General features: G+C 34.6%; 2 protein-coding genes across 7 annotated transcripts; one reads left to right on the forward strand and one right to left on the reverse strand.

Moving 5' to 3' along the window:
• The first annotated feature begins 776 nt into the window (after positions 1-776).
• Positions 777-8818, forward strand: LOC149417697 (low molecular weight phosphotyrosine protein phosphatase-like). Its single transcript, XM_089640133.1, has 4 exons — positions 777-937; positions 1320-1507; positions 6563-6724; positions 8022-8818. The coding sequence occupies exons 1-4, from the start codon at positions 895-897 to the stop codon at positions 8100-8102; spliced, it is 474 nt and encodes a 157-aa protein (XP_089496259.1). The 5' UTR covers positions 777-894; the 3' UTR covers positions 8103-8818.
• Positions 8819-9607: 789 nt separating this feature from the next.
• Positions 9608-25035, reverse strand: Axs (Abnormal X segregation). Of its 6 annotated transcripts, none has more exons than XM_089640137.1 (11): positions 24961-25035; positions 23582-23830; positions 22205-22598; positions 20777-20952; positions 19774-19932; positions 18978-19185; positions 17961-18181; positions 17033-17260; positions 15579-15722; positions 13273-13527; positions 9608-11729 (listed from the first exon to the last, which is right to left on the reverse strand). In XM_089640137.1, exons 2-11 carry the CDS (start codon positions 23783-23785, stop codon positions 11655-11657), a joined length of 2064 nt encoding a protein of 687 aa, XP_089496263.1. In that variant the 5' UTR covers positions 23786-23830; positions 24961-25035; the 3' UTR covers positions 9608-11654. The 6 variants fall into 6 exon arrangements, with proteins under 6 accessions (XP_089496263.1, XP_089496262.1, XP_089496264.1 ...); XM_089640136.1 differs by having other exon boundaries at positions 24950-25033; XM_089640138.1 differs by having other exon boundaries at positions 24956-25023.
• Positions 25036-25299: the final 264 nt, after the last annotated feature.

The following is a 25299-nucleotide window of genomic DNA, read 5'->3' on the forward strand; positions in this document are numbered from 1 at the left end:
ATGAGGCAACTCATTAATGGTGCTGACCCCAGCCGAACCAGGCAACTACTCAATGAGGGAACTGGTAGGACTTCTAACAGGACACTGCCATCTCAGGAGACACATGCAGTTATTGGGAGTGGAAAACACCTATAGATTGATGTAGAAAATTTGAAAAGGATGTAGAGACTCCAATTCACCTTTGGTGCTAATGTCCCACTCTTTTGGGAACAAGGCTCAGATACATGGGAAGACACATTGTAGAACCAGAAGACATAGCCACGGGTTCCATGATAACTCAATACTACAATGACAATTCAACACACATTTAAAAAGTGAGTCATTAAAGGCAACGAAAAATCTAACCTAATTTTTATTTCATCATTTTTAATGACTATATCACCGGTATATATAACGGTCACCGTGTCTACTTTTTTATAATTCTACAATTAATGTGTAGTTATTTTTTGCAATTTTTGTTTCAGTTCTGATAATAAATAAGTTAGTAGATAAAATTAACTCTAATTCATGTGGCTACGTTTAAATGGCAAGGTCAAATATTTGACCATTAAAATACAAATAATATTATGTTACATTCTAATGTCCAAAAGACTAGAAATATTATTGCAAGCAGAATTTATTGGAAGCAATGGAAAACTATAGTTTTAATAATTACGAATTTATCACATCACACCCCGTTTATGAAAGTGACAAGTGAGTACCGGCAAAAGAGATAAAAATATTTTAGAGTGGCAACATTCTTTTTGACATTTGCACCAATCCAAAGAAAAAAGAAATACAAATCGTGCCAAATATTCACAATATATCGCATTGCCGTATTTTGCCTTCCAGCACTGTCCAGTTTCCTGTAATTAAATATATAGAATTTAAATTCTTATCGGAAAATTCTAAAAAATGTCTGAAACTCCTAAGAAAAGAGCTCTGTTCGTATGTCTAGGTAATAAAATTACTATTATTATAAGTATTATAAATTATAACTAAACTGACCAAACATGCATGCGTTATTTATTTATAAATCAATAAATTGTGCCAAATCTCGAGTTAATGAGGTGAACCTGATTTTCTTATCTTTCATTTAATTCATAATCTTCTGATGGTTTTATCTCAGTATAGCGTAAATTTAACGTAATATCGCGAATAAATAAATAATTTAAATTGCGCATACTTTTGTATTTTCCAACACGAAAATGGAACTTGTTACTGAAAATAAATAGAATTTTAAAATGTTGATAATATTTGTAATTACCCAATAAACGAATATTTTTAATGAATAACTAATTATTATTATTTATTTTTTAATAAATTGGATTTGTCTTCAGGTAATATTTGCCGGTCGCCAATAGCTGAGGGGGTGTTGATAAAGCTTGTTAAGGAAAGTGGGCAGACTGATAAGTGGGACGTAGACAGCGCGGCTTTGGGGTCATGGCATGTTGGCAACCATCCAGATTACAGGGCCCTGGAAACCATGAAGAAAAATCATGTTAACTACTCCAACAGAGCCAGGCAAGTATGTATATGTTCTGGAATAACAGTCACAAATATTTATCTCATGTTTTTCCCCCTCTCCTACTTTGGTCGGGAACCCATCCTTTCGACGCAGGGTAGGGGTACTGCCACCCCGGAAATTATTTATTAGATAACCAACACCCCTGCCGTAAGTCACCTCAAGCGGTTTACTACGTTTGGTGCCTGGGTTCATGGGTTGAGGTTTGTCTAGGTCTGGCGGTGAATGCGTTTGCTCGCCTGCTGCGTGGCGGGCCGGATCGGGAGAGACTGGTTGAGGGAGACCTTTTGATTCTACCAGCTGGACTCTCTTGAACCGTCACCTTTCACTGCAGTGGGAGGAATAAAATCATATGTCCGTCACTCCTGGAAACATTGACCTCACAGCATCCCCAAAAATGACATAGTACCTGAGGAAATTGGTTTTTTTTCCTCAGGGCCTCCTTCGTGGAGCTAATGTAAAATTCACTGCAGGCCCAGCCTCTCAGCCTCAGGAGTTGTTCCCTAATTGTTCTGGGGCGGCCCACTGCACATATTCCCTCTGGAATTTCCACCAGGGTAAACATCCTATCATATTAATGAACAAATTATTTTTAAAAGCACTTTGTAACAGTTTAATTACCCTAAGACACAACTATTTCTGTCACCAGAGAAGTAAAATAATGCATGTAAAAATTATAATTTGACAAATTCGTCACATTCACTTTGCGGCCATCTTGAATGTTCATAGTTTCATAGAATAATATTGAAAATTGTTTTTAGGTTAGTATTTTTAACACCTGTTTTGTTAAATAGGTTCTTAATTTACGTTAAATTAAAACAAAAAAACTAGCCTCAAACATATTTTCATTTGACATAAATATGGCTTAAAAAGGGTGTATAACTAACTGAATATTAATTCAAATGAAATAGCTATTTAAATGCATTATTTTCCTTTTTCAGTGATAGATATGTTTGTTCCTCATTGTAATCAAACTGATAAAAAGTGTTTTTTAAATATTTTGTGAATTTTGAGCGTTTGGATGATGAGCGTTTCTGTATATTTACCGCCGCCAGTATTTCATGCGGAAATCTGTCACCTCACCTGCGATTTATTTATAAAAAGTAGCGAGGTTTGATGCTGAACACATCTCCGATAGTCAAACTCCTTACTCAATCCCATCTCGTGACTCGTGCCACTCCTCTCATAAATATTTCAGCGATAACAGATACAAATATTTATAATATATTTGTTTCATCTCATTATTACTCCATCACCAAGTTTTCTGCTACATAAATATTTACATTATCATGATGTGAGAAATATGCTCTGAACACGGAATCATTGGAAACATTGTGCGCCTAATGACCCAGTGGTGCACCATGAAATTTTTATAGGAAATAGCGGGTTGGTAGCTGAGTAGACAAATATGTAGGTTCCCACTCAGGCATATGTATCTATCATGCTAGGTATAAAAAGTATAAGTCAAAAAATGATATTGTAGTTTATTTCACTTTTTTAATCTGTGCGACAATATCTTCACGTGGTATCAAAATATATTTAATAACCTCAATATATATTTCAATTAGAAATAGCCATATGTTACTTAATCACTCAATAAAAGTAATCACAGTTTATAAATTTGAAATCGCTTTCCTGAAAAGTTGTTGTTTTTGACTTGTATTCTTTATGCTTAGCATGATAGATATTATACACTTGAAATATTGCATTTAATTATAATGAATGAAGTGGAATCTTGGAAGTGGAAATTAATCCACTTACCAACCTTCGATCGAGCTGCAACTCGGTAAGTAGACTCGTTGTCGAAGATAATTCTACCAACTTTTGGTGGCAATCACGCATACATAACGTGGTCATATATGCATTTCTCTGAAATTGGAAAACATTATAACAGTTTAATACGAAATAAATGTCGGTCCTACCCGATTGGGATTTGGCTCAATTGTTAGCGTGGTTGATTCCAGTCCCTGGGGATTTAGCAGAAAGGTTCAATCCTCAGTTAATTGACTACTAGCAAGCCCAAGAGATGGCGCAACTAGGTCGAAAATTGAAAATACTTGTATTAAAGTAAAAAACTTTTTTATGGGTTGATTTGTTCATAAATACATTTTCAACAATTTATCACTCCACCATTGTTTAAGAGTTCGGTTCTTCTTTCTTTTCACCAGAATCACTGCAAACGTTTTTTTAGTTAAGTGGGCCGTCCGCCAAACAGCAAAGCCAGTCCATTCATCTGAGATTGAGTCAAAGTTTTAAAATGTTTTTAAAAGGTGTAAGGTTTAAAATTACCCCTCACTGACTGACGCATGTTGTTACCTAATTACACAGTTACTCCCATAATGCACTGTGCTTTAGTCAGCACCAGTGGGAAGTAAATAAAAACCATTGCAAACATTATTTGCATGCATCATACACTTAGAACGGGTTGTTTCACAGAATTTTAACAATTCATCAAACTTCACAGAGTTAATTTGCACATTCTGTGAAAGTCCTATTCAGGTTCTGTTATTATATCATTATAGGCCAGTTAACAATAACAGAACTTAAATAGAACATTCACAGAACTTGAAAATTAACTTTGAAATTTGAAGAATTGTTCAAATTCTGTGAAATAACCCATCCTTATTCTTCTTGGAAAAACTTCTAGCTAAATTGGTAGTTTTTAGTACTGTAATAACCATTTGAGCCCATTGGATAATGGATAATGTGAAAGCTTATATTGAAACAGTCATTAGGTTTACATGGCTACAAATTGACATTGGATTTAGACATATCTTTATTATGAAGGTTGAATAATCCACTTTGAATCTAATCATCTCATTACAAACATTTTTGAATATTTGAATTTGAATCTTGAAAAGTTTTCTATGTAACACCCTGCAAAAGGCCTCCTATCTGTACTGTGTACAGTCAGTAGAACTATGTTGCCATCCGGTTTGGACCATGTGTATGATACGGGTAAATCAATAATTATTTTCATTATTGATTTGTTTTTTCCTGATGGTTTTAAAATATTTTGGCTCGTTTCCAAAATAAACGACGCCTTGCAGAAAACTGACTAAACTAATGGCTATATTTTACTGTAAACTTTTAATCCATCAATGTCACATAAAATCTAGTTATATACTGACCTGTTAATAATAAATTCTAATTATAAAACTGTATGCAAAGAATTTTTTTTCTCTTATTTTTTTTGCATATTCCCTACCCACCCAATGATCTTACACTACTTATTCTGTTTGAGCAAGGGCAAAAATCTTGCAAGGCTTCTCTTTTGTGCTACATTTACTAAGTTGGCTTAAATTTCTGTAGTGATTATTTTCACAATAGGATTAAGGTGGAGCTTGGCTATTGTATCCATTTCAAGAAGCGTATTTTTCTCACACTCTGATATTAAACCTATTTATCAAAGTTGCAAACGTAATATTTAATTGTAGTTTGAAAATACAAGATAAATGAGCCATTTGTATTATTAAAGTTTATAGCTAGTTATTCATTGGCAATTAAAGAAATGTGCAAATCATTAGTTTTAATGCGTAAATCAATTATTATTCTTGTTCTTTTGATTCCCTGAGGTTAGCTATCATCAGGGCAATCTTTACCCTGCTGCAGGTTGCAGCTCAGAACAATTATTGTTCACAGTCTGTGAAAACAGTACCGTTAAATGTGTGAATGAACTGAAGTCGCCTAAAGCTGCATACTGTACCCGTAACCGTTATTAAAATCATGGTGTTGCACGTGGCTCGCAGCGAGCCAATAGCCGTCGGTTTTTAATCAAAGGGCACTCTACACTGGCTCGCCGTTATAGTTACAGTGGTGTGGACATCGCATACATATTCAAGCCTAGTTACTATGTCTGCAATGGTTACGGTTATAGCTCGCAGATGCGTATGGGACTTAATGTACAATTTAAAATTACCTTTTTGTATTTTTGGTGTTGCAAAAGAGATGAGAGAAATGTTTTCTTTCGAGGTTAATCTGATCAAAAGTGAAAACTAAGGAATGTCAGTTAAAATCCCAAATTGAAGTAAGTACTGTGCGTTTTTCACACTGCAAAATTGTTTTGGCAGCAACCATCACTGTCAAAAACTATGGCAGTTTATTTGGTTATTTGTAGCAGGCAAGAATTATGAGCGCCCACGTGCAAGTAGTCAAAAATAAACTTTTATTTCCTATGAAAAAGTATTAATATATATACAAGTGTTAAGGGACATGTTTGACTGTAACCAGTGATTCCTGACATTATTTGTAAAAATGTAAATGAAATTTTGGTCTCCGGTGACTTTTTAATGTTTTTTTTTAATATTACAAAAACAATTTTAAAAAAAATTCTTCCACATTTCAACATTGGTAACTGCCCAATCCCTCACATCGACCCTAGCTGTCCAATTCCTACTGATTTTCTATGTTTAGGTAGAAAAACAAAAAAAATCACCCAATACCAAAATTTCATTAACATTTTTAACTCCAAATAATGTTGCAATCACAATCACTAAAGTAAGTCAAGTACGTCCCTTAACACCCTGTATATATAATAAAATTAACAATGCTGTCCAACGTAAGATTGGTATCTGTCATTTTTCTTTTTAAAATCATTAATTCCTTTATTGACAGCCTTGCATTATTGCAATTGATTTTATTTCATGTTCCTAATAGAGTCACACAAACTCAAAATATATTTTCACTGCAGCAATAATGTCAATACCAATTCATTTATAAACTCTTTTAAGAAATCTTCTAATCAATTTGCGAGTAAAACTGTTGGTATGCCGGCGAGCCAAAGGTATAAACCTGAATCTGCAGTTTTAAAAACCTTCAGGGTTGTCCATGTTTGAAATCATTAGCCTGAGTGTAATAATTCACCGGTAGAGCTTTCTTTGGTTGTTTACTCCGACATTCCTTGTTTTTCCACTGTGGTTTTCTTTGAAATTATAGAATTACCATATTCATATTCGATGATTTAGATTAAGGCCAGTGACGAAACAGTTACCATGACACAAGTCACTTTAGCCTAAAATCTTGGACATGAAATCTTTGTACATTTCTTACATTTTGCAGATAAAAGAGGCAGATTTCCAGAGTTTTGACTTCATATTTGGCATGGACGAGGAGAACATGAAGGAGCTGAAGCGCCGTGCCCCCAAAACCAGTAAAGCCCAGCTGCTACTCCTCGGGGATTTTGACCCAGAAGGAGAAAGGATTATAAGGGACCCCTATTATGTAAGCTATATTCATTTTATACACAAAATTGATCAATCAAGACTATTCATGGAAACCAGACCCTCAGACCAAAGCATAGATTCATAGAAGAGCCTAATAATTATAAGCAATAATTAATCATCCGAAATACTAATACAAATTAAGTAATATATAAAAAATAATATAATAATAATAATAATAATAGTAATAGCACCGTCCGAGTATACATTTAGGCACAATCAAGTTTTAAAAATAATTCACCAAAATTTGGTAATTAAACATAACTTGATTGACTGCCGTAATGTAGTACCATATTATGAATACGAACCAAATTCATTTTTAGAAAACGAATTTTATAAAATATATTATGATAAAACTATACTAACAGACCGAGCGATTAGTCATAATAGACCCGATATAGTTTTACATGACAAAATTAAAAAAATAACTTATATCATTGATGTTGCTATTCCAAATTCCTGTAATATTCAAAAATCTGTTAGTGAAAAAATAAGAAAATACACAGATTTAGGAAATGAAATAAAAAGAATTTGGCATTCTCAGACTATAAAAATATTACCATTCGTTATTTCGGCTACTGGCATTATACCTAGCTCTCTAATTAAAAATTTAGGCGTATTAGATCTATCAAAAAATTTATATATAAAGATGCAAAAGTCGGTCATTTTGAATACATGTAGGATAACAAAAGATTTTTTAAATATTTATGTTGAGGGATCAGTAGGATTTATAGGCCCTGTTAGAAGTTCTACCGAGCCGAACCCTCTGATATGAAAATATCTGGAGACGGTGAATTTTTTTTTCCCATTTGATATCTGGTGATTTGACGTGTTGTTGTTCTTGTATTGTTTTGTATTTATTTTACTTATATAATGCACTTACATAGTGTTGATTGACTAGCTGATCATTTGTGGAAAAGTGAGTGGAAGGGTTAAGTTTTTCCTTTGGGGAAGACTTAACCCGGACAACTAAATCGGAAGTTTAAAAATTATTAAAATCTCCCGAGTAAAAATAAATGCCGCCAACGGGAATTGAATTTTCAATTTGTATTAGTATTTCGGATGACTCATTATTGCTTATAATTATTTGTTATCCTTTATGCTATGCATAAAACCTTGTCTTATAAACGTTAGTTTATCAATAACAAATAATAGAAGAGCCTGTTCTCACTAGAATAGATCCGGTGAGATCGCACCTTAATGCCTGTTTGAATATTGATTCCGCTAAACTTTAAAATAAATCTTGTCTGTAAAAAGATCCTTTTGATTTTAATTAAAATTTACTGTTTCTATTTCAGGATGATGATTCCCTTGGTTTTGAGAAGTGCTACGTGCAGGCCTTGCGTTGCTGTAAAGCCTTTTTGGAAAAGCATTCCTAGTAGAAAGCTACATTCTGTGGTTCGGCCATTCAAAAGATTATTGCTTCGAAATAGTGACTCATCTTTTTAATGGTCGGATTATTCCTTAATTATGATATTACTTATAGACATTATTGTGATTATTTATAGAAACATTACAAGGTAATAACGCAATAATATGTACACACGTAATAAAAAGTGGATAATTCGTTTAAGTCCTTCAAAATAAAAATGCCCACGTAATAAAAAGTGTATTATTGATTTAAGACCTTCAAGTTAAAAATACATACATAATAAAAGTCTATAATTGATTAGTCCTGTAAATTTAAAGATGCACACATAATAAAATGTGTGTGAATGTATTATTGATTCAACTGTCGTTCAACATTGGCGATACACACAATAAAACGGTGTACCATTGATGTAGGTCCTTTCAAATGAAGATACACACATAATAAAACTGATTAAATTGATTAAGGTCCAAATTTGGAAATATGTATACACATAATAAAATGTGTACATATTATTGATAGTCCCTCAAGGCAATATAAACATTAAAAAGTATACTATTGATGTAAGTCCTTCAAATTTTGTCTTCCGAAGAATAGGGTTTAAACCTTTGGTCACATCATCTTCATAGTGAATTAAATGACGCTTGTAAATCGAATATATGTAGACTAGATGACATTGTTCTTAAGGCGAATACAAAAATAAAATAAAGAAGATTGGGAATCAGATATGCTGGTGTTATATTTTTTTATTTAAATATAATTTATTATATATAAATATATATGGTTACAAAATTTAACAAGAAATAAAATTTATAAATGGTAAAAATCTTAGAAAATTACAAATATTAACAAAATGTCACAACTTACTGAGGCACTTATGGACTTTACATACAAAATACATAGTTTTGATTTTACAATAGTAAAATCTATTGTAGTCTTAAATAAGTACTGTTGTTTATTAGTGTGAAATAATTATTTGAGCTGAAAATAAGCGTAAATAATAATGATCATTACGTATTATTCGATACAACAAAATTTATTAAAAACAAATTTAATTGTTAAATTACAATATTTGGTTTAATTGTGCAAATACAAAAATAGATGCCAGCGCATTTGTATTAATTTTTAATAAGCATCAACATTAGGTATAGATACATATTAAAATTCATCCTTTCGGTAGAATAAGTACACATTTGATACCTAAGGAATAACATACTTATATAAATAAACATTCCAATAACAAATACTTCGCCAGTCGACTTAAAATATTTTTCATAGGCGGTGCTAATTTAATTATTTTAGGAACATGTTTTGCAAGTTATACTTTAAAATGTTAAAATGAATTATTCTTTGCGCCCGTACATATGGTATGAATATGAATAAACAGTTTTGTCCTTAAAACCCAATTCTTTCAAGAAAGGCGTACATATACAATATTGTATGTATCAGTGATTAAATCCAATATTGTATTTGTATGCCTTTCTTGAAAGAATTTAGAGTTTTTATACAGACAAAAGTATTTATTCATATTTATATAGCATATGTATGGGTGCAAACAAATAATTCATCGTAATATTTTACGGCATAGCTTAAAAAAGTGTATTTTAATTATTAAATTAGTCCCGTCTATGAATGCATGATTATAAATAATGTTACGTTTTAATCTTAAATCGGGAATAAGAAAACTTTTACAAAATAAACTTCAAAATTAGCCTCTTATGTATAGTAAAACATTTAATTACATATGACGAGTATGCATGTAAACATACATATTATGCAACATGAACAGATACATGCAACATGCACACACACACATTGCTATGAAAAATATTTAAAAAAATTATTTATTGAATTGCAAATCTGATAAAAAACACCAATAAATAACAAACATGTTTATTTTGTTTGTTGGTCTTCGGTTTATATACAGGGTGTATCGGCACGTACCCGACAAACTTTAACCAGCTTTTCCTTAGCACATTTGGAGTAAAAAATGTTATGGGCACTTTGCTGTCCGGTAACATTTTTTTTCAATTAAAAACAAAAAATGATAAAAAAATCCACACTCCGTCACTGTCATTGGCATTGTTTCTCGTGTTCAACAGCTGTTATTAGCAAGTGTGTCAAAAAGCGTGTTCGCTCTTTCATACACACTAAATAATAATAGCTAAAAATGAGACGAATGATGCCATTTCGTTGTGAACGTAAAAGGGCGCTAATGTAGGTACGTACGTATATTATTCAACGAAACTCGAATAAAATATTGCCAGGTGGGTTTTCGAACTTTGACAAAGGATAAAACAGTGGTGAAAATATGAATAGTATATTTTTTATTAAAAAAAATGTTACCGGACAGCAAAGTGCCCATAACATTTTTTACTCCAAATGTGCTAAGGAATAGCTGGTTAAAGTTTGTCGGGTACGTGCCGATACACCCTGTATACAGAATAGAAATACCAGCAATTGCGCAAATTCCAACCAGGTAACTAAGATTTTTTTAAATAAGACACATTTTATAGCTCATTCACTGCTCCTAAAATCCTTTGCGCTGTGCAGTAGTTTTATTTTATTACTTAATTATCCTGACACGTTTGAAAAAGCAAACTTGTCTACAGATATCGACAGCCTTCTGGTTAGCGTACTCACCTTAAAGTTAGTAGCATATGAATTCATGGGTTAAATCTGCAAAATAATATATAAAACATTTAAAAAAAATTATTATAAAATAGTTATTCCAACTGCATTCTAGCCATATTCATATAAGAATAAATTATGATTTTTACGTAATAATAATTCATTATTTTGCAGAAATTTTAACCCGTCATTACTTGGGTGTAGATGTTGCCAAAAGTTTAGATTTATACTAAACAATATCTTGTAGTCTGGATAATAATATTATGCATACAAGCTTGCAAAATGGTTTATTTTCAGTGTCAGTTATACATATATTAATATTTTGAGGAAAGATATTGATTAACCAGTCCACGTTCCAGCGTTCCAACGCCGATGGGTATCTGGAGAACGTGCGAGCATTCTAATATGATCCTTGTTAGAATAATTTGCGATGCGATTTTGACCTTAATGCTTCGAAAAATGTATGAAAAACAAAATCAGCATCGTTTGGGCTAATAAAACTTTAGGTTCCACATTTTTCTGTTTTATGCTCCGGCCTTCAACAGGTTAAATAATATGGTAAATGTACATATATATACCACCAATCGCTTGAGTGGTTATGTGTGTATGTAAGTTATGTAGTTAGTGTATATGCGTATAGTGTACCTAACTTTAACTTCCAAGAAATATTATATAAATATATTACATTCTATAAAATAACAAATTAAAAACTGTAAAACTTCAAATAAAAATGATGATACAATTACATATAAAAAAAATAAAAAAAATCATACAACAATAGGTATGTATTTATGAAGCCAGATCTAGCCGGAAGACTAGATTTAAAAAAAAATGGACGGTAGAATATAGATCATTTTGAGATTCAAACAATACAGGGTTAATTTCAATAAAGCTCAAGTCTTATTTTTTTGCTAAAACTGTTAGAAGATTGTTATAGTTTTATTTTGGAAGTTCCGTAAACAGATCTAAACCTCCTAGTGAGAACTCGGGTGTTTCTTTGAAGCCTCTGGAAATAAATAAATGATTATTTACGTTATAAACCTCTAATTCGTTTTATAGGTTACACAAAAAACAAGGAAAGTTTCGACAACCACATTATTACCTTGCATTATTCACAATTATTCATCAACTTATGTAATTCTGATGCCGAGTTCACACGAGGACAGTACAATATGGTCCTATTCCGGTTCCATGAACAGCCTCGCGCAGGATAGGACAATACAATAATTCGACCATAGTTTAAACGCGGAACGCTGTGAAAATGGATACACAATGACACGCATTACGAGAGAGTTCTTAAAAAATATTATTCGCAGTTGTGTTCGCTATACATAGTTATCAATTTATTACTCTCTTCTGGGTATCTATGCAAAATTTTCGGCTGAAAAAATGCGTGGGAGCAATACTTAAGCACGGAGCGACTGGCTATTGTCCTACTGTCCTGTACAATACACTGCCTACGGAGATAGCCTGCCCACGTATCTCTAGGACAATGTCTCAGCCATTTGTCCTGTCCTCCAAACTTGAGACAGAACTGGGACAAAACAATATTGTCCTGTCCTCGAGTGATGACTAGGCATGACTCTTGACATCTCCTGACCCTAACTAAGTAACCATCACGCCGATCGAGGGGTAGGCAGAGAAGACGGACCGCCAAACAACTCGGTCTTGGCACACACTTCTTGCCTCATTCACATTCATACATTGTCTCATACATACTCTTCTATTACTCTGACTCTTGACATGGCCCGACTCGAGTATCTGATTCACTTGATTGTGCCATTTCTTCCTCGGGCGTCCCCGACTTCTGCTAACATTCGCATTTGCATCATATATCCTCCTTTCTTCGCTCACTCGCTCTACATGCCCAAACCATCTGAGCGTCCCTTTCTTAATCTTACTCATTACGCTTACATCAACCTTGCAATTCCTGACTCATTGTGCCATGTCATGCTTGGGCGACCCCGACTTTTACTAGCCACTTTTGCCTCGTGTTCATCATGTATCGCATGTTCATCCGTACGAGATGTAAGTATACTTTTAAAATTTAATTTAAACTGTGTGAAATAATCCATAGTTTTTCTATCCCGCGCGCTGGGATTTGAACCCGCAAACTCTGTGTCCAGAATCGAAGCTTATCAGTGTAATATTAAAAACAAAACACATTTAGGAAGAATGACTTAAAAACGTAATTAAGAAATAATTTCAAACTGTTTTAAATTGGGCATTGGGGTAAAACATGGAGCGGGAACATTGAGATCAGTTTATACATGGTGTCCGGAAACTAGTAGTAGTACAATAACCCCGTAGTGAGTTTTTTCAAATTTTACCTTTTAAATTGCAACTTCAAACTCAATTTACTCGAAAACAAAAGCTCAAATCCAAAAAAAAAATCCAGAAAATTGAGACCAAATGAGATGAAGATTCACCAGCTTCCCGCTTATACTACTAGTTTCCAGACACGGTGTATAACCAACGAGCTGTAAATACAAAAGGAATCACCGATTCAATGAATCGTAATGGCAAAGAAAACTATATATTGAACTAACCTCATTTTTAAGCGCCATTTTGGAAATGTGATTTTTCCTCGCCAAGGCTATTCTCACCCACTCCGGCTTATCGGGGATGGCCTGATGCAGGATGTACCTCACACCCAACAGGAGGTGTTCGAGGACCACAAAGTAGAAGAACAGGTCGTGGGGCTTCATGTCAAGACTCTCGGAGTAGCTCCTTATTTGGGGGGACAGCCAGAGGAGGCCACAGTTGGTCATGATTGCCATGGCACCTACTACTTCAAAAGACCTCTGAAAATTGTAATAATGATAAATTAAAAACCCCGCCACGCTTTGCTGTGCCTCAGTCTGTCTGTGCAGATAGAGAAACAATAGCGAGTTTTCTTTAAAGCATGTTTTTACCTGTCGCATGTGACATCTATATGATGTAGGTATATAAAACCCCCCAGATGTTCGAATGCAACGTTGTATCAAAATTTCAAAGCAAAAGTGAATAACATTTGGGAGATTTAAGATTTTGAACAAATGAAAATTAACATTTTTATTTATATAGATTATCTTTTGCATATTTATACAATTTATGTATTTATTTATAATAATATATAGTACAGGGTTTTCCAATAAGAGGTGTTATTTTGAATAGCCCGCTATTTCGGTAGATGTTACTTTTGAAGCTGTCATTTTTTGACATTTGACAAGTAGAAACTACGCCATTAATAAAAATGGAACGATACACGCTTCAACAACGCATTGAAATTATTAAAATTCACTTGAGTGAATCAAATGCAAATCATCTTGAGTGATGAGGCCCATTTCCACCTCGGTGGCTTTGTCAACAAGCAAAATTGTCGCATCTGGAGCTAGGAAAACCCAAGAGTTATTTGTTGAAAAGCCTCTCTATCCTCAACGTGTGACTGTGTGGTGCATTTTATGGTCCGGCGAAGTCATTGGACCACAGACATAAGAATATATAGACTAGAAATTAAAGGTGAGGGGTAAAATCAACTGTTGAAGAACGAAGGGGGTAAAGCTGACTGTGATTCGTCAATAAATCAATTTGACAGTATATAGGCATCTCGCATTTTAATATCACCATTTAGTTCTTAAAAGTAAAATCTGCTTTTGAATGAATAGACATTTTTACATGGGAGCGCAAATTACTCGCCACGTTATGAACAAATTTGCGAAGTCCAAATTCGGCAAAAAAAAATTCTTCTATTTTCAGAGTCGAATATTTTGTTTACGTATTTAGTTAAGACACTTTTATAAGTGTTCATAATTTACTTCCCAGTAACAACGATGCGCACACTTGAGAATCGCTACATTCGACCAGATGTAACTCGATGTAATAGTATATGTTTCTACAACTGATTCATATTATACGATGTGAATAAGCTTAAAATGATGCTTACATATGGAATGTAATACGACAATTGGGTTTATTCTCTTTTTCACATCTATTTTTACAAGTTTTCATATCACAAGCCACTATTTTGCCGTGTTATTTCATAAAATGCCTCGACCATAGCTCGACGCTAGTTCGAACAAGAATGATGACGTCACATTCTCAAGATTCACGGGAAGCCATACGCGAGCCCAGCCGGCTCCAATGGAACCGGTATGGGGAGTGGGGAATAATACGCTTTTAATCACTTAGGGCAGGTCTACTAATATTCATATGTCTATGCATTGGACATTACTTTTTCGAAAATGAGGCTGGAGCAACAGTTACGGTGAATGGATTGCGCTATCGAGAGATGATTTGATTTTTTATGGCCGGAATTGGATGGTATTGATCTGGACAATGTTTACTTTCAACAAGACGGCGCTACGTGCCACACAAGCAACGAAACCATTGATCTTTTACGATTGAATATCAAAATAACACCTCTTATTGGAAAACCCTGTATATTTGCGGCTCGTTCCAGAGTGAAAGATACAGTCAGCTTTGCCTTGGTATGAGACCACCATTCACAATTGAAAAGTTAAAATGGACCGGTCATCGGCTGAGTTGGCATCGCATTTGGGTCTCACCCAGGCGTTGTGAATTGAGTCCTCCATCATGCAATTTTTTCTGTTTACTGTGGTGGAAATAGGAGATTTTCAAATATTGTATGGTTATTCGTAACCAGGGAATATTTGTCTTTCTTTAAACAAAAAAAAAAAAACAAAGACTTTAACTATCTTTGGTGACAAGATCTGAATAGCCAGGTACACCTTTTCTCTTCCCCATTTCCTTCCCTCGAGTATGTGTTGTTACATTATTGCGACGGTAATGTTGCCAGGCAGAGGACATCAATAAAATATCAATGTATCCACAAAACTAAACAAATCAATTTTACCTGCCAAGCTCCAATGTCTTTGACTTTCCTGGCCAAAGGCCTCTGGTAAACTCGACACAGTTTAAAAGCATCTGCTCTTATTTCTATGATGTTATTAGCCACAGCCCAAAATGCAGCCAACGGATACACTGAAGAAAAAAGCACCTGAAATGTAATTACATGAATATTATTTAATATAAATTACACATACAAACATATATGTATTTATAAAGATCCGTCGACAAACAGGGACTTGTACATGCGCAATCAGTTTGTGCAAAAACATGGTACGGTGTGCGGTACTCATACGACAGTGAATTGCATGCGCAAACAGTTTCTGCAAAAGTTGCAATCATTTGAAGTGTATCCAAGCCATTTATTGTTATTAAGTTTAATTTGTAGAACTCCATTTTAATTTTTTATTTTTTATATAACAATAATATTGTTATTGGGTTTATAAAAACAGTTTATTTTTAAACAAGTTCTGCTGTATAATTATTATTACGCGTGTCTGACAGTTTGATAATGCCTTCAGAGGGCGAAACAGCTGTCACGCGTAATAATAATTACACAGCAGAACTTGTTTAAAAATAAACTGTTTTTATAAACCCAATAACAATATTAATGTATCCAAGCCATTTGCGCATTAAACATTTTTCCCATTAAAAAGTATTTGCTTCCTTGTGCAAATTTAGTTTAGCATTTACCGTCTTAAGGTACATGCTCACTGCAAATAAGACTAAGGACGGGTTGTTTTAGAGAACTTGAACAATTCTTCAAATTTCAAAGTTAATTTTCAAGTTCTGTGAAAGATATTTTTAAGTTCTGTTTTTATTTCAGTTCTGTCAAGCAACTAGCCTATGATATAATAACAGAATTTGAATAGGACTTTCACAGAACCCGTAAATGAACGTTGAAATTTGATGAATTATTCAAATTCTCCGAAACAACCCGTCCTAAGCGTCCAGGCATGAGTAGACCAGGCATGCCCAACCTGCGGCCCAATTGAAGATTTTTTTAGCCCGCCATAAAGGTAAAGACGAACCTTGAATTGAGGTCAATAAATGTAAGGGCCCTAAGCGAGACTCTTTACCGAATTCATTAAAGTCAAAAAGCCAATGTCCACTAATATACTAAGTGACGACCAGCAGCTGTTTTTCACCTGCTTGGAGGAATTTGCAGAGTGCTGATATATCAGCGAGACCAACAGAAGGCATTGGAGTTTAGACTCATCAGCGGTAGAAGTGGGATGGGGTTCTTTACTCAACAAGACGCGATTTAAGCACACAATTGATTTTAAGAAATCGATAAATAAGTAAACTATGTAATCGACATGTTGTCATTTCTCTACGCCTTGGAAAGGTTGAAACGGTAGCCAGGCGGCTATTCTCTTCAGCATAGTGCGAAGCCACAACCATAGTCCACCTCCTACAAGATGAAGGGGAAAAAACTTTAGTGGTGTTTTTATTTCTTACCACATAACCAAATTGGATGAAAAGTTCCAAGTAATCGTCGTACGTTCCTTCGTAATCTTCCATAGTTCCTTCTGAATTGGCCTGTTCGATTCTGGGATCCTCATAATGCAGACATTCAACATCCTGTAACACCAAAGGTAAAATGACCAGATCCTCGTTGAATGTATAGCTCCTCCTCTTTGTAGAAGTTTTGGGATAACCGGAAAATATACTCTTGATGCTGTCAATCTATAATTGGAAATGAAATAAAATACAATTAGGTACCTATGCAGGTCATCAAATTGTGAATACATTGTTTATTAAATTTTATTTATAGTGTTACAACTTAGGAGATTTGAGTCAATTTCAACAGTCAAACAACGGAGCCTGAGCTATTATCAACCGTAACCGCTTATACACGGTGTCCGGAAACTTGTAGAGCAAGCGGGAAACTGGAGAATCTAAATTACAATTGGAGTCAATTTTGTGGTGAAACTTTTTTGATTTGAGCTTCCATTTTGAATATTTATTTTTCGGAATAACTTTATTGAGTAAAACCTCAAATTGTAATATTTAAATATTGAAGACAATATAAGTGATTTCTAAACGAAAATCATGTGACCGTATCCTTTTCTGATTTTTCTGTTTCAGATTTTCGTTTAGAAATCACTAATATTGTCTTCAATATTTAAACTTCCATTTTGAGTCTAAAGTTGAAATTTTTTTAGGAAGAAAGAATTTTAAAAAGAATCAAGTGTTAATATATCAGCTGTTCAATGTCTTTTGAAATTCATTGAAGCGTAGACCAAAAGTTTATTAATTCTAAAAAAGTTTTAAAAGAAACATCTAAATGTCAAAAAAAATAAACGTTCTTTTGGGTTCTCTATGCGATGTAGATTCACAAGTTTCAGCATGCATAAAAAAATATAGCTAATAATATAATGTTTACCTTGTTAAACGATCCTCGAAGAACAAGAGGAAGTATTGCTTCTTGGAAGTGGTTAATTGCCTGCAAAATAATCAACATGGTGGCCACTTGTTGCTTCAGCATTTCTGGATCTTGCAGAACAAACGCAATGTAGAAGAGAGACATGAAATTATTGACAAACTCAAACAGCACCAGTTTTATCACACGGTGACGTTCGTACTGAGATTGGGTGCGGTGGTTTTCTGAAAATAAAAAAAATTCACTGTCACATTTCATGAGATTTACAATTTATTTACGTAAAGTTATAATATGTTACGGTAGTCGTGAACGTACAGATCACATAACAATCAACATCACAATACTCAAATTAAAATAATATGTAGGTACATACAAAAAATCACTGACCTAAACATGATTCTTCCATAGACAATAATGTTACAATCTTACACATATATTTATTTAGTTTTGGCTCTTCAGAGAAATGATTTAGCTCTCATTTTATCTCTTATATAAAATACGTAAGAGTTAATCATTGCATTTGTTGATACAAAAGTTAAATAAAGATATTTTTATGGTTTTATAATATTTTCAAAAAGCTAAATAAGTGTTCTTCACAAAGAATCTAAATAAATAGAGTAATATTATAATAAGAGCTCTGCAAGAAGGATAATATTAGGACACATATATTATGCCAAGTGAATAAAATATATTTTTGTACACTAGGAGCATTTTTTAAGGTGCAAAATCCCACGAAAGTATTTGATATTGCCGATAAGCAAAGTTGGCGCTCAACGAAAATGGCGGTTAAGCTTGGTGCGGCCCTAAAGTCAGGATCCAAAGTGAAATTTAACAATAAATCCACAAAGTTTATCAAACCTTTGTTAGATTTTTTTATCTTCCATATCGTTGTTTCGACGTATGCATGTTAACATAATTTTTTTTTAATGTTGGCATTGTAATGACAATTACTGCCATCTTCAATTTCATTGACTCAAGAACATACGCTGAATGCTGAAATAGAGTAATAAATTAAATTACCCCATTCGGTCAGAAAGGTGGCAAAACTTCTATACATCAAATTTACAATGAAGACTATGACGGTATAGATGACGCTGGGTATCATGATGAACCAACTGTTGGGCTCGAACTGCGTCTTCAGGTCGTCCTCGGCCCAGAACGACCACAGCATGATGACAAAACCCCCACACAGACACAGGCAAACGATTGGCAAAGACACACAGTACATCTGCAAAGCAAAGGACTTATTCAAATATTCATTTAACATCAAGCACATATAGATAAAACGTAAATGTAAATTTAAGATGTATTATTATAATTATTCTCACAACAAAACAAGACCACATATTTTTAAATGTCTCTAATAATGTTTGAATATCTTTAATTTTTTAATGTCTCGGTTGGGGACACCGTTTAATGCTTGATTTTAATAAAATTTTGATAAGTTAACAAACACAACGATTATGTTCGGCAGCTGCTCAAAATTTGATCAAAAGATGAAACAGGCTGAACATTGGCCTTATGATGGGACCCGTTCTAATGTCAAAACTTTAAATGGCCAGAATCAACTAGACAACATGTCTGGCATCTTCGACATATTAATTAAAAATATATTTTTGCTCTGTGCAAGAATCAAAATAGCAACCTCTCGACTAAAATGCAAATACTTCAGGAAGGAGAAGTGTGCTTTTTAAAGATTAAAATTAATAAAAATTATGATAATGGAGAAGCAACAAATATCTTTACTTTTAATTGTAATGTTGTTACGCAATAAATGATATTAGAAAATACAAATAAAAAAAACAATCAATGAAACCTTAAGATTGGTCATCCATCTCGGAGCCACTGGTAAAGCTTTTCCTGTGACAGGGTCTATTCCCATGACGCCCTGGAAATTAGCTCTCGGCTCATCGAGACTTGTCATTCCAATGGTTCCCCAGTTGAACGCCAACTCATTGCTTTTTCTTCTCCAAACCTGAAATAATGTTAACAATACATCAAATTAAAATTAAAAAAACGATGCCGATAGCTTGTTCCACATATGAGGCTTTTTTTCCACAGAGATATGCAAGTATCCCATACTCGATAATAAAGTGTCTTGGTGACTACCGCTGTACATCTGTGAAGAGGGTTGTAAACAGGCACACGTTGCAGACATTTTCTAATCTCGTTGGCGACGCCAGTCTCTCGCGACCAGCCGTGCGAGGTTGTCGCCACTCACATCTTTGAGACATTAAACATGGCGTCACATATACTATATACTTTACAGTCTGACAATGCTAGGAACAAAGCAGTCAACAAAGAATGACAGCATATAAAATTGACACCTACAGCTGTAGTGTTAATAATGTTTTATATTCTGTTTGGTTGTGAATGAGGTAATGAAAGCATTCTAGTTTTGGTGTTTTGAGAATTCAACAATGATTGGTAGTGACATGGGTCTCATGATTTAAATAATGACATGTATGGACTGGGCGCGATAAGTTGATTGCGAAGGGAGTAGACAATACGAGTATCGAATACTTGGGTGTCCCTGTGGAAAAAGGGCCTTACACAAAAACGAGTCAGAAAATTGACCCTTTCTCATAAATCTGTCACTTAAACTGTAAATGAGTGTTCTGCTTTTCAAGCCCAGTTTCTTGTATGTGAACTAACGCCGAAATAATTATCGGTGAAATGTCAAGAATTGGAGATGGCCCAGAAAACTGTCACAACCGAGTAATCAAAAACTTGAGACAGGAGAGTGAAAGAGAGGAATGTGGCGTTCTATCTACTTTGCTAGTTATATTAATTATTTTATTATGTAATAATTTACTCACTTCCAGAAAGACGATTACCCATAGGATATTGAATATACAAAAGAACACTAGCATTTCATGGCTCAAAAATAATTGGATGAATCCCAGAACCATTGGGAAAATCAGAGCTGTTGTATAAAACCCTATGAAGATAAAGTATAATGCAACCGCTTCCCCAAAATATGTTTTAATCTCCTCTGAAACAAATAAAAATAAATACATAAAATACATGGCAACTAATTATGAATTCAGAAATTAAACTGTCTACAAAAAAATGTCAGAAGAATGAATGAAATCAAACAAATTAAAAACAAAAACAACATTTTCTCACATTGAAAACAATTGTGGGAAAAATTGGAGTTTTAGTGAACTTTCACACATTGAATTTTCAACTGCCTCCACATTATTATTATGTATATATTGAATGAACTGTTCGAATTTATTCACAGTTTTGTTTTTTATACAAATCAACAGTATTATATGTAGCGAGATTGATGACTTTTGCACACATGACCTTGAAAACAAGAGGAAGGTCACAGTCTAAGTGAGATTTGGAAAAACCACCATCATCCCCTTAAAGCAGGAAAAAGCCCGGCCAATGCCGGGTGCTTCAGCAAGAATAAAGGTTTATTGTGCTGGACTAATTATTAAAATAAGGTAATTCCTTGCGAGATAGAATGTTGTAGCCATCATTACTGCCACAATCTGCTTGAACAAGTTAAGTGATACTATGCTAGAAATGAAGCACGCCTACAAATTCCAATCTCATTGGATGACATCCTTGTTTAGGAAAGAGAAACAAGAGATAACACACAAATGAGAAGAACTGACAGACAAAAAGAAATGCCAGTTTCGGATGTGGAATCCAAGAATCAGTGAAACTGGATACAACGGTAGAGGGCCTATGTTTAAAGCTACACATTGGCCCTTTATAGGCCCGGACATGGGACATTTTATGTGAATAAAGCACAAGAGTCCCTACTGATTCCTACCCAGAGCCTGGATAATAGCATCACCTATTGGGGTATGTTGTAAGGCTGAAGGCGGTGGGGAGGGGAAGGAGATGGTGAAGAGGAAGGTGGAGAAGTACCTGGCTATTCAGATCTGGTCACCAAACAGGGCTAAAGCCATTTGTCATTTTAATGTTGTACATACTATCTACATGTAAAAGCCCTTTGGGCATTACATAAATAAAATAAATTTCAAGCAACATTTCAATTCTGAATGGTGGCCTTACAGAAGGGCGATACTGAAAGTATCTTCCACTCTGAAATATGTCACAAATATACCATATACTACATTGAATTATAAAATTGCGAAATAACACAAATTAATTGAATAAAATTTAATTGTGCATGCCAGGATTTAATCCCGCGACCTTCGGATTGCTAGTCGAAAGCCTTACCCCCGACGACGGAGGCCGTCACTATGGAGACTCCTGATGCTTACCAAATGGTTGTTTCCTGAAAAGCGCCATAAACCACTGGGATCCCAACTTCCTCAATTCATCTTCATCATGTAGTGCATAAATCTTTTCAATGATTCCTGCTTGCAAAAGTGCCTGTAGAATCGACTTCCCTTGATAGAGGGTAATGTTATGATATCCTGGGACATGGTTTTCTTCAACGGACGCCCTAATGTTTTCTAGTTCGTGTCTAACTATGGTTTGTCTCTCCGCCGTGGTGAGGAAGTCATCAACGTGCATTCCTTCCTCTAGAAAGTCTTCCAATTGACTGACGAGGAACTCTCTCAGCACGCCCGAATGGTCCCTTTTGACTACTTCAATCTCTTCTGCAACCTGAAGGAACTTAATCTTTGAAGCTGATATGTGTAAAATGAGTCCCTGGAAGTAAAGCAAGCAAGTTATAAATTAATCAACTGGAGAGGTGGCAATATTTGTCAGTCAAACACAATAAATATATTGTAGATTGTAAACGGTTTATTAAATACTAGTTGACGTGTACCCGGAGTCGCTCAGGGATTTATAAATGGTTTGGGGTAAAGTTTTAAAGTTAAAGAGGCCCAGGTCCTCGACTCTAGTCAGTCTTAGGGTATTATAGCGGTAGGTTACTGGAATATTCGGGAATGTTCGCCCATGTAAAACGCATTGTATTAGAACCTACTAGCGAAACATCATAGGTACTGCCCATCTACCTACTCGCTGGATTATTCTTGATGCATTCCCGCCTATATAAACGGCAGCGTCCAGGTACTAAGTTGGTCAGTCAATAATTAGCAGTTACAAGCGAGTGCGAGGGCCTGCCGCTGACTCGTCAGCCGGCCACCTTGGCCGGCCCCCCGCGTCCTGCCATTACCCTACTGCGCAGCTACGAGCCACGGACCCACTGCGCCCGGCGTTGCACGAACCTTATATGAGAGGCTATGGATAATAATGGATTACATTAGCGCCTTGGCCTTGGATATCATCCCTGGCCTGCGCTCCCCTCGCGCATAGACCCTGCGACATCTTCGTTGGTCTGCGCCTTGGCCCTGCGACATCTTCAGGTCAATCATGTCTTCGGCTCTCTTGTTTCACACTGGAGTACTAGGAAGACTCAACGTCATCCCCAGTGCTGAACACAAGTCCGGTCTCCACCAACACGGTGTTGAGCCAACGACTTTATCCCCTCGACCACTCGACCAATGTCTAATTTTGTCATGCACGAACAACATTTGAATAAATAAATTACTGGAATCATTGGAGTGTTTCTTACTTGCCACATTTATCTTAATTATGTGAGACAAAAACAAGTCTGGATATATTGTTTTATCATTGACAGAAGGCTTCTAAAATCAATCAAATAAATTAGTGTTTAAATTAGTTACCTCATTTTCTCTGTAAGGTTGTCTTCGAATAGAGAGTTCCGCTCCTCCTTCGCTCCTTTTCCCTCTGATTTTGCTGATGAACCATGCTAAGGCCTTTTCATTCGCCTTGTGAGAGAACTTCAGTACAATATACGTTTGAGGAAACACTGCGGGACTCTCATCCGATGAACTGTTATCATCCGGAGAGGTCGGCGTGAACTTCATTGTGATTTGTCTTATAGATTCATCAATACTTCAAAACACCAATGGCTGTAAGTAAATAAAGTGTAATAATAAAACAAATTAACCACTAGCCCGTTTCTCCACAGGGGTAGGCAGAGATAATGGATCCCAGCACAACTCTGTCTTGGCATACACTCCTTGCTATATTCACATTTGTATATCGCATCATGCTTTTCTGTTATTCTGACTCTTGCCGTGTCTTCCGCGACATACTTCCCAAATAAAAAACTCATCCACTTGCTCCAAGCATTCATTGTTCAGAACCATTTCCAACTATTTATATTACACACTGTTTAAAAAATCAGATATATAATAAAGCTTTGGTAAATATTTACCTACGACTACCGTTTTTACTACTACAAAAAATTGCCCCTTTAATAACGCCTGCTCGCGTCCCCTTTAGAGTTATATCCCAGTTTTCAAGTAGTTTGTGGGCTACGCTAGGTTTGTATAGACTGGTTTGTGATTTAATTCTACCTAATCCAACCTAACCTAACATGTACGGAATATTTTCTCAAACGGTAGTCGTAGGTAAATAATTACCAAAGCTTTATTATATATCTGATTTTTTAAACAGTGTGTAATATAAATAGTTGGAAATGGTTCTGAACAATGAATGCTTGGAGCAAGTGGATGAGTTTTTTTTTTTTTTTTCAATAAAATGGATTAAAATGTAAAACTCTAAAATTACAGGGCAATTATTTAAAAAATCATCTATGTCACTAGTTAATCTCGTGATACTCGAAAGTTTGATGTTAATGGCAAAATCAAACGAAAATAGTGCTCATAACCTCAAAACACTGAAATTTGGGAATCAGCTGCTCTCCACTGACAGATGACAGGAGACGAGGAAGTAATGATATACCTATTTGATAAAAACATATTTAAAATATAACCACATAACTATATATAGGTCAATTTCCATCAATACCTTACCCTTAAACTTTGAGTGAAAATACAGGAATAGAAAAATAGTGACATTTAGTAACGAACTAACTTTTGGGCATACAAAAAACTGTAAAACTGTAAACAAAACACGTGGAAGTTTATTGAAAAGTCAACAAGAGTAATCTTTCGATCAGTCCACATCTGAAAAATATAACTATTAATAGAGCTGGAATATAAATAACTAAATAATTTATTAACTCGTACTCCACCTCTCCACCCCACTGCTGAACGCAATCAAAATTCAAAACGATATTTGAGTTTGAATGAATATTTTTCTATTTTCACCCACGCAGTAGGTAGTAAATACGCGGTAAAATAATACAATTTAAATAAAAATGTATTGTACGACAGATAATAATATTTATTTTAGTTTATGGATGGAAATTTTATTTATCATGATTCATAAGTTATTTATGGAGGAGTTCTTCTTCTCAAAATCTTAGCGATTTAATAATAAACGATTTCAATGTTTATTTCATATTTATTCTAAAATAAACCACGATGTATTTTTTTAAATTCTAAAGAATATTTCGGAAATCTATAAATCG

The sequence above is a fragment of the Hesperophylax consimilis genome, chromosome 15 (assembly GCF_061612785.1).
Source record: "Hesperophylax consimilis isolate HC1 chromosome 15, BYU_Hcon_1.0, whole genome shotgun sequence".
Taxonomy (NCBI): Eukaryota; Metazoa; Arthropoda; class Insecta; order Trichoptera; family Limnephilidae; genus Hesperophylax; species Hesperophylax consimilis.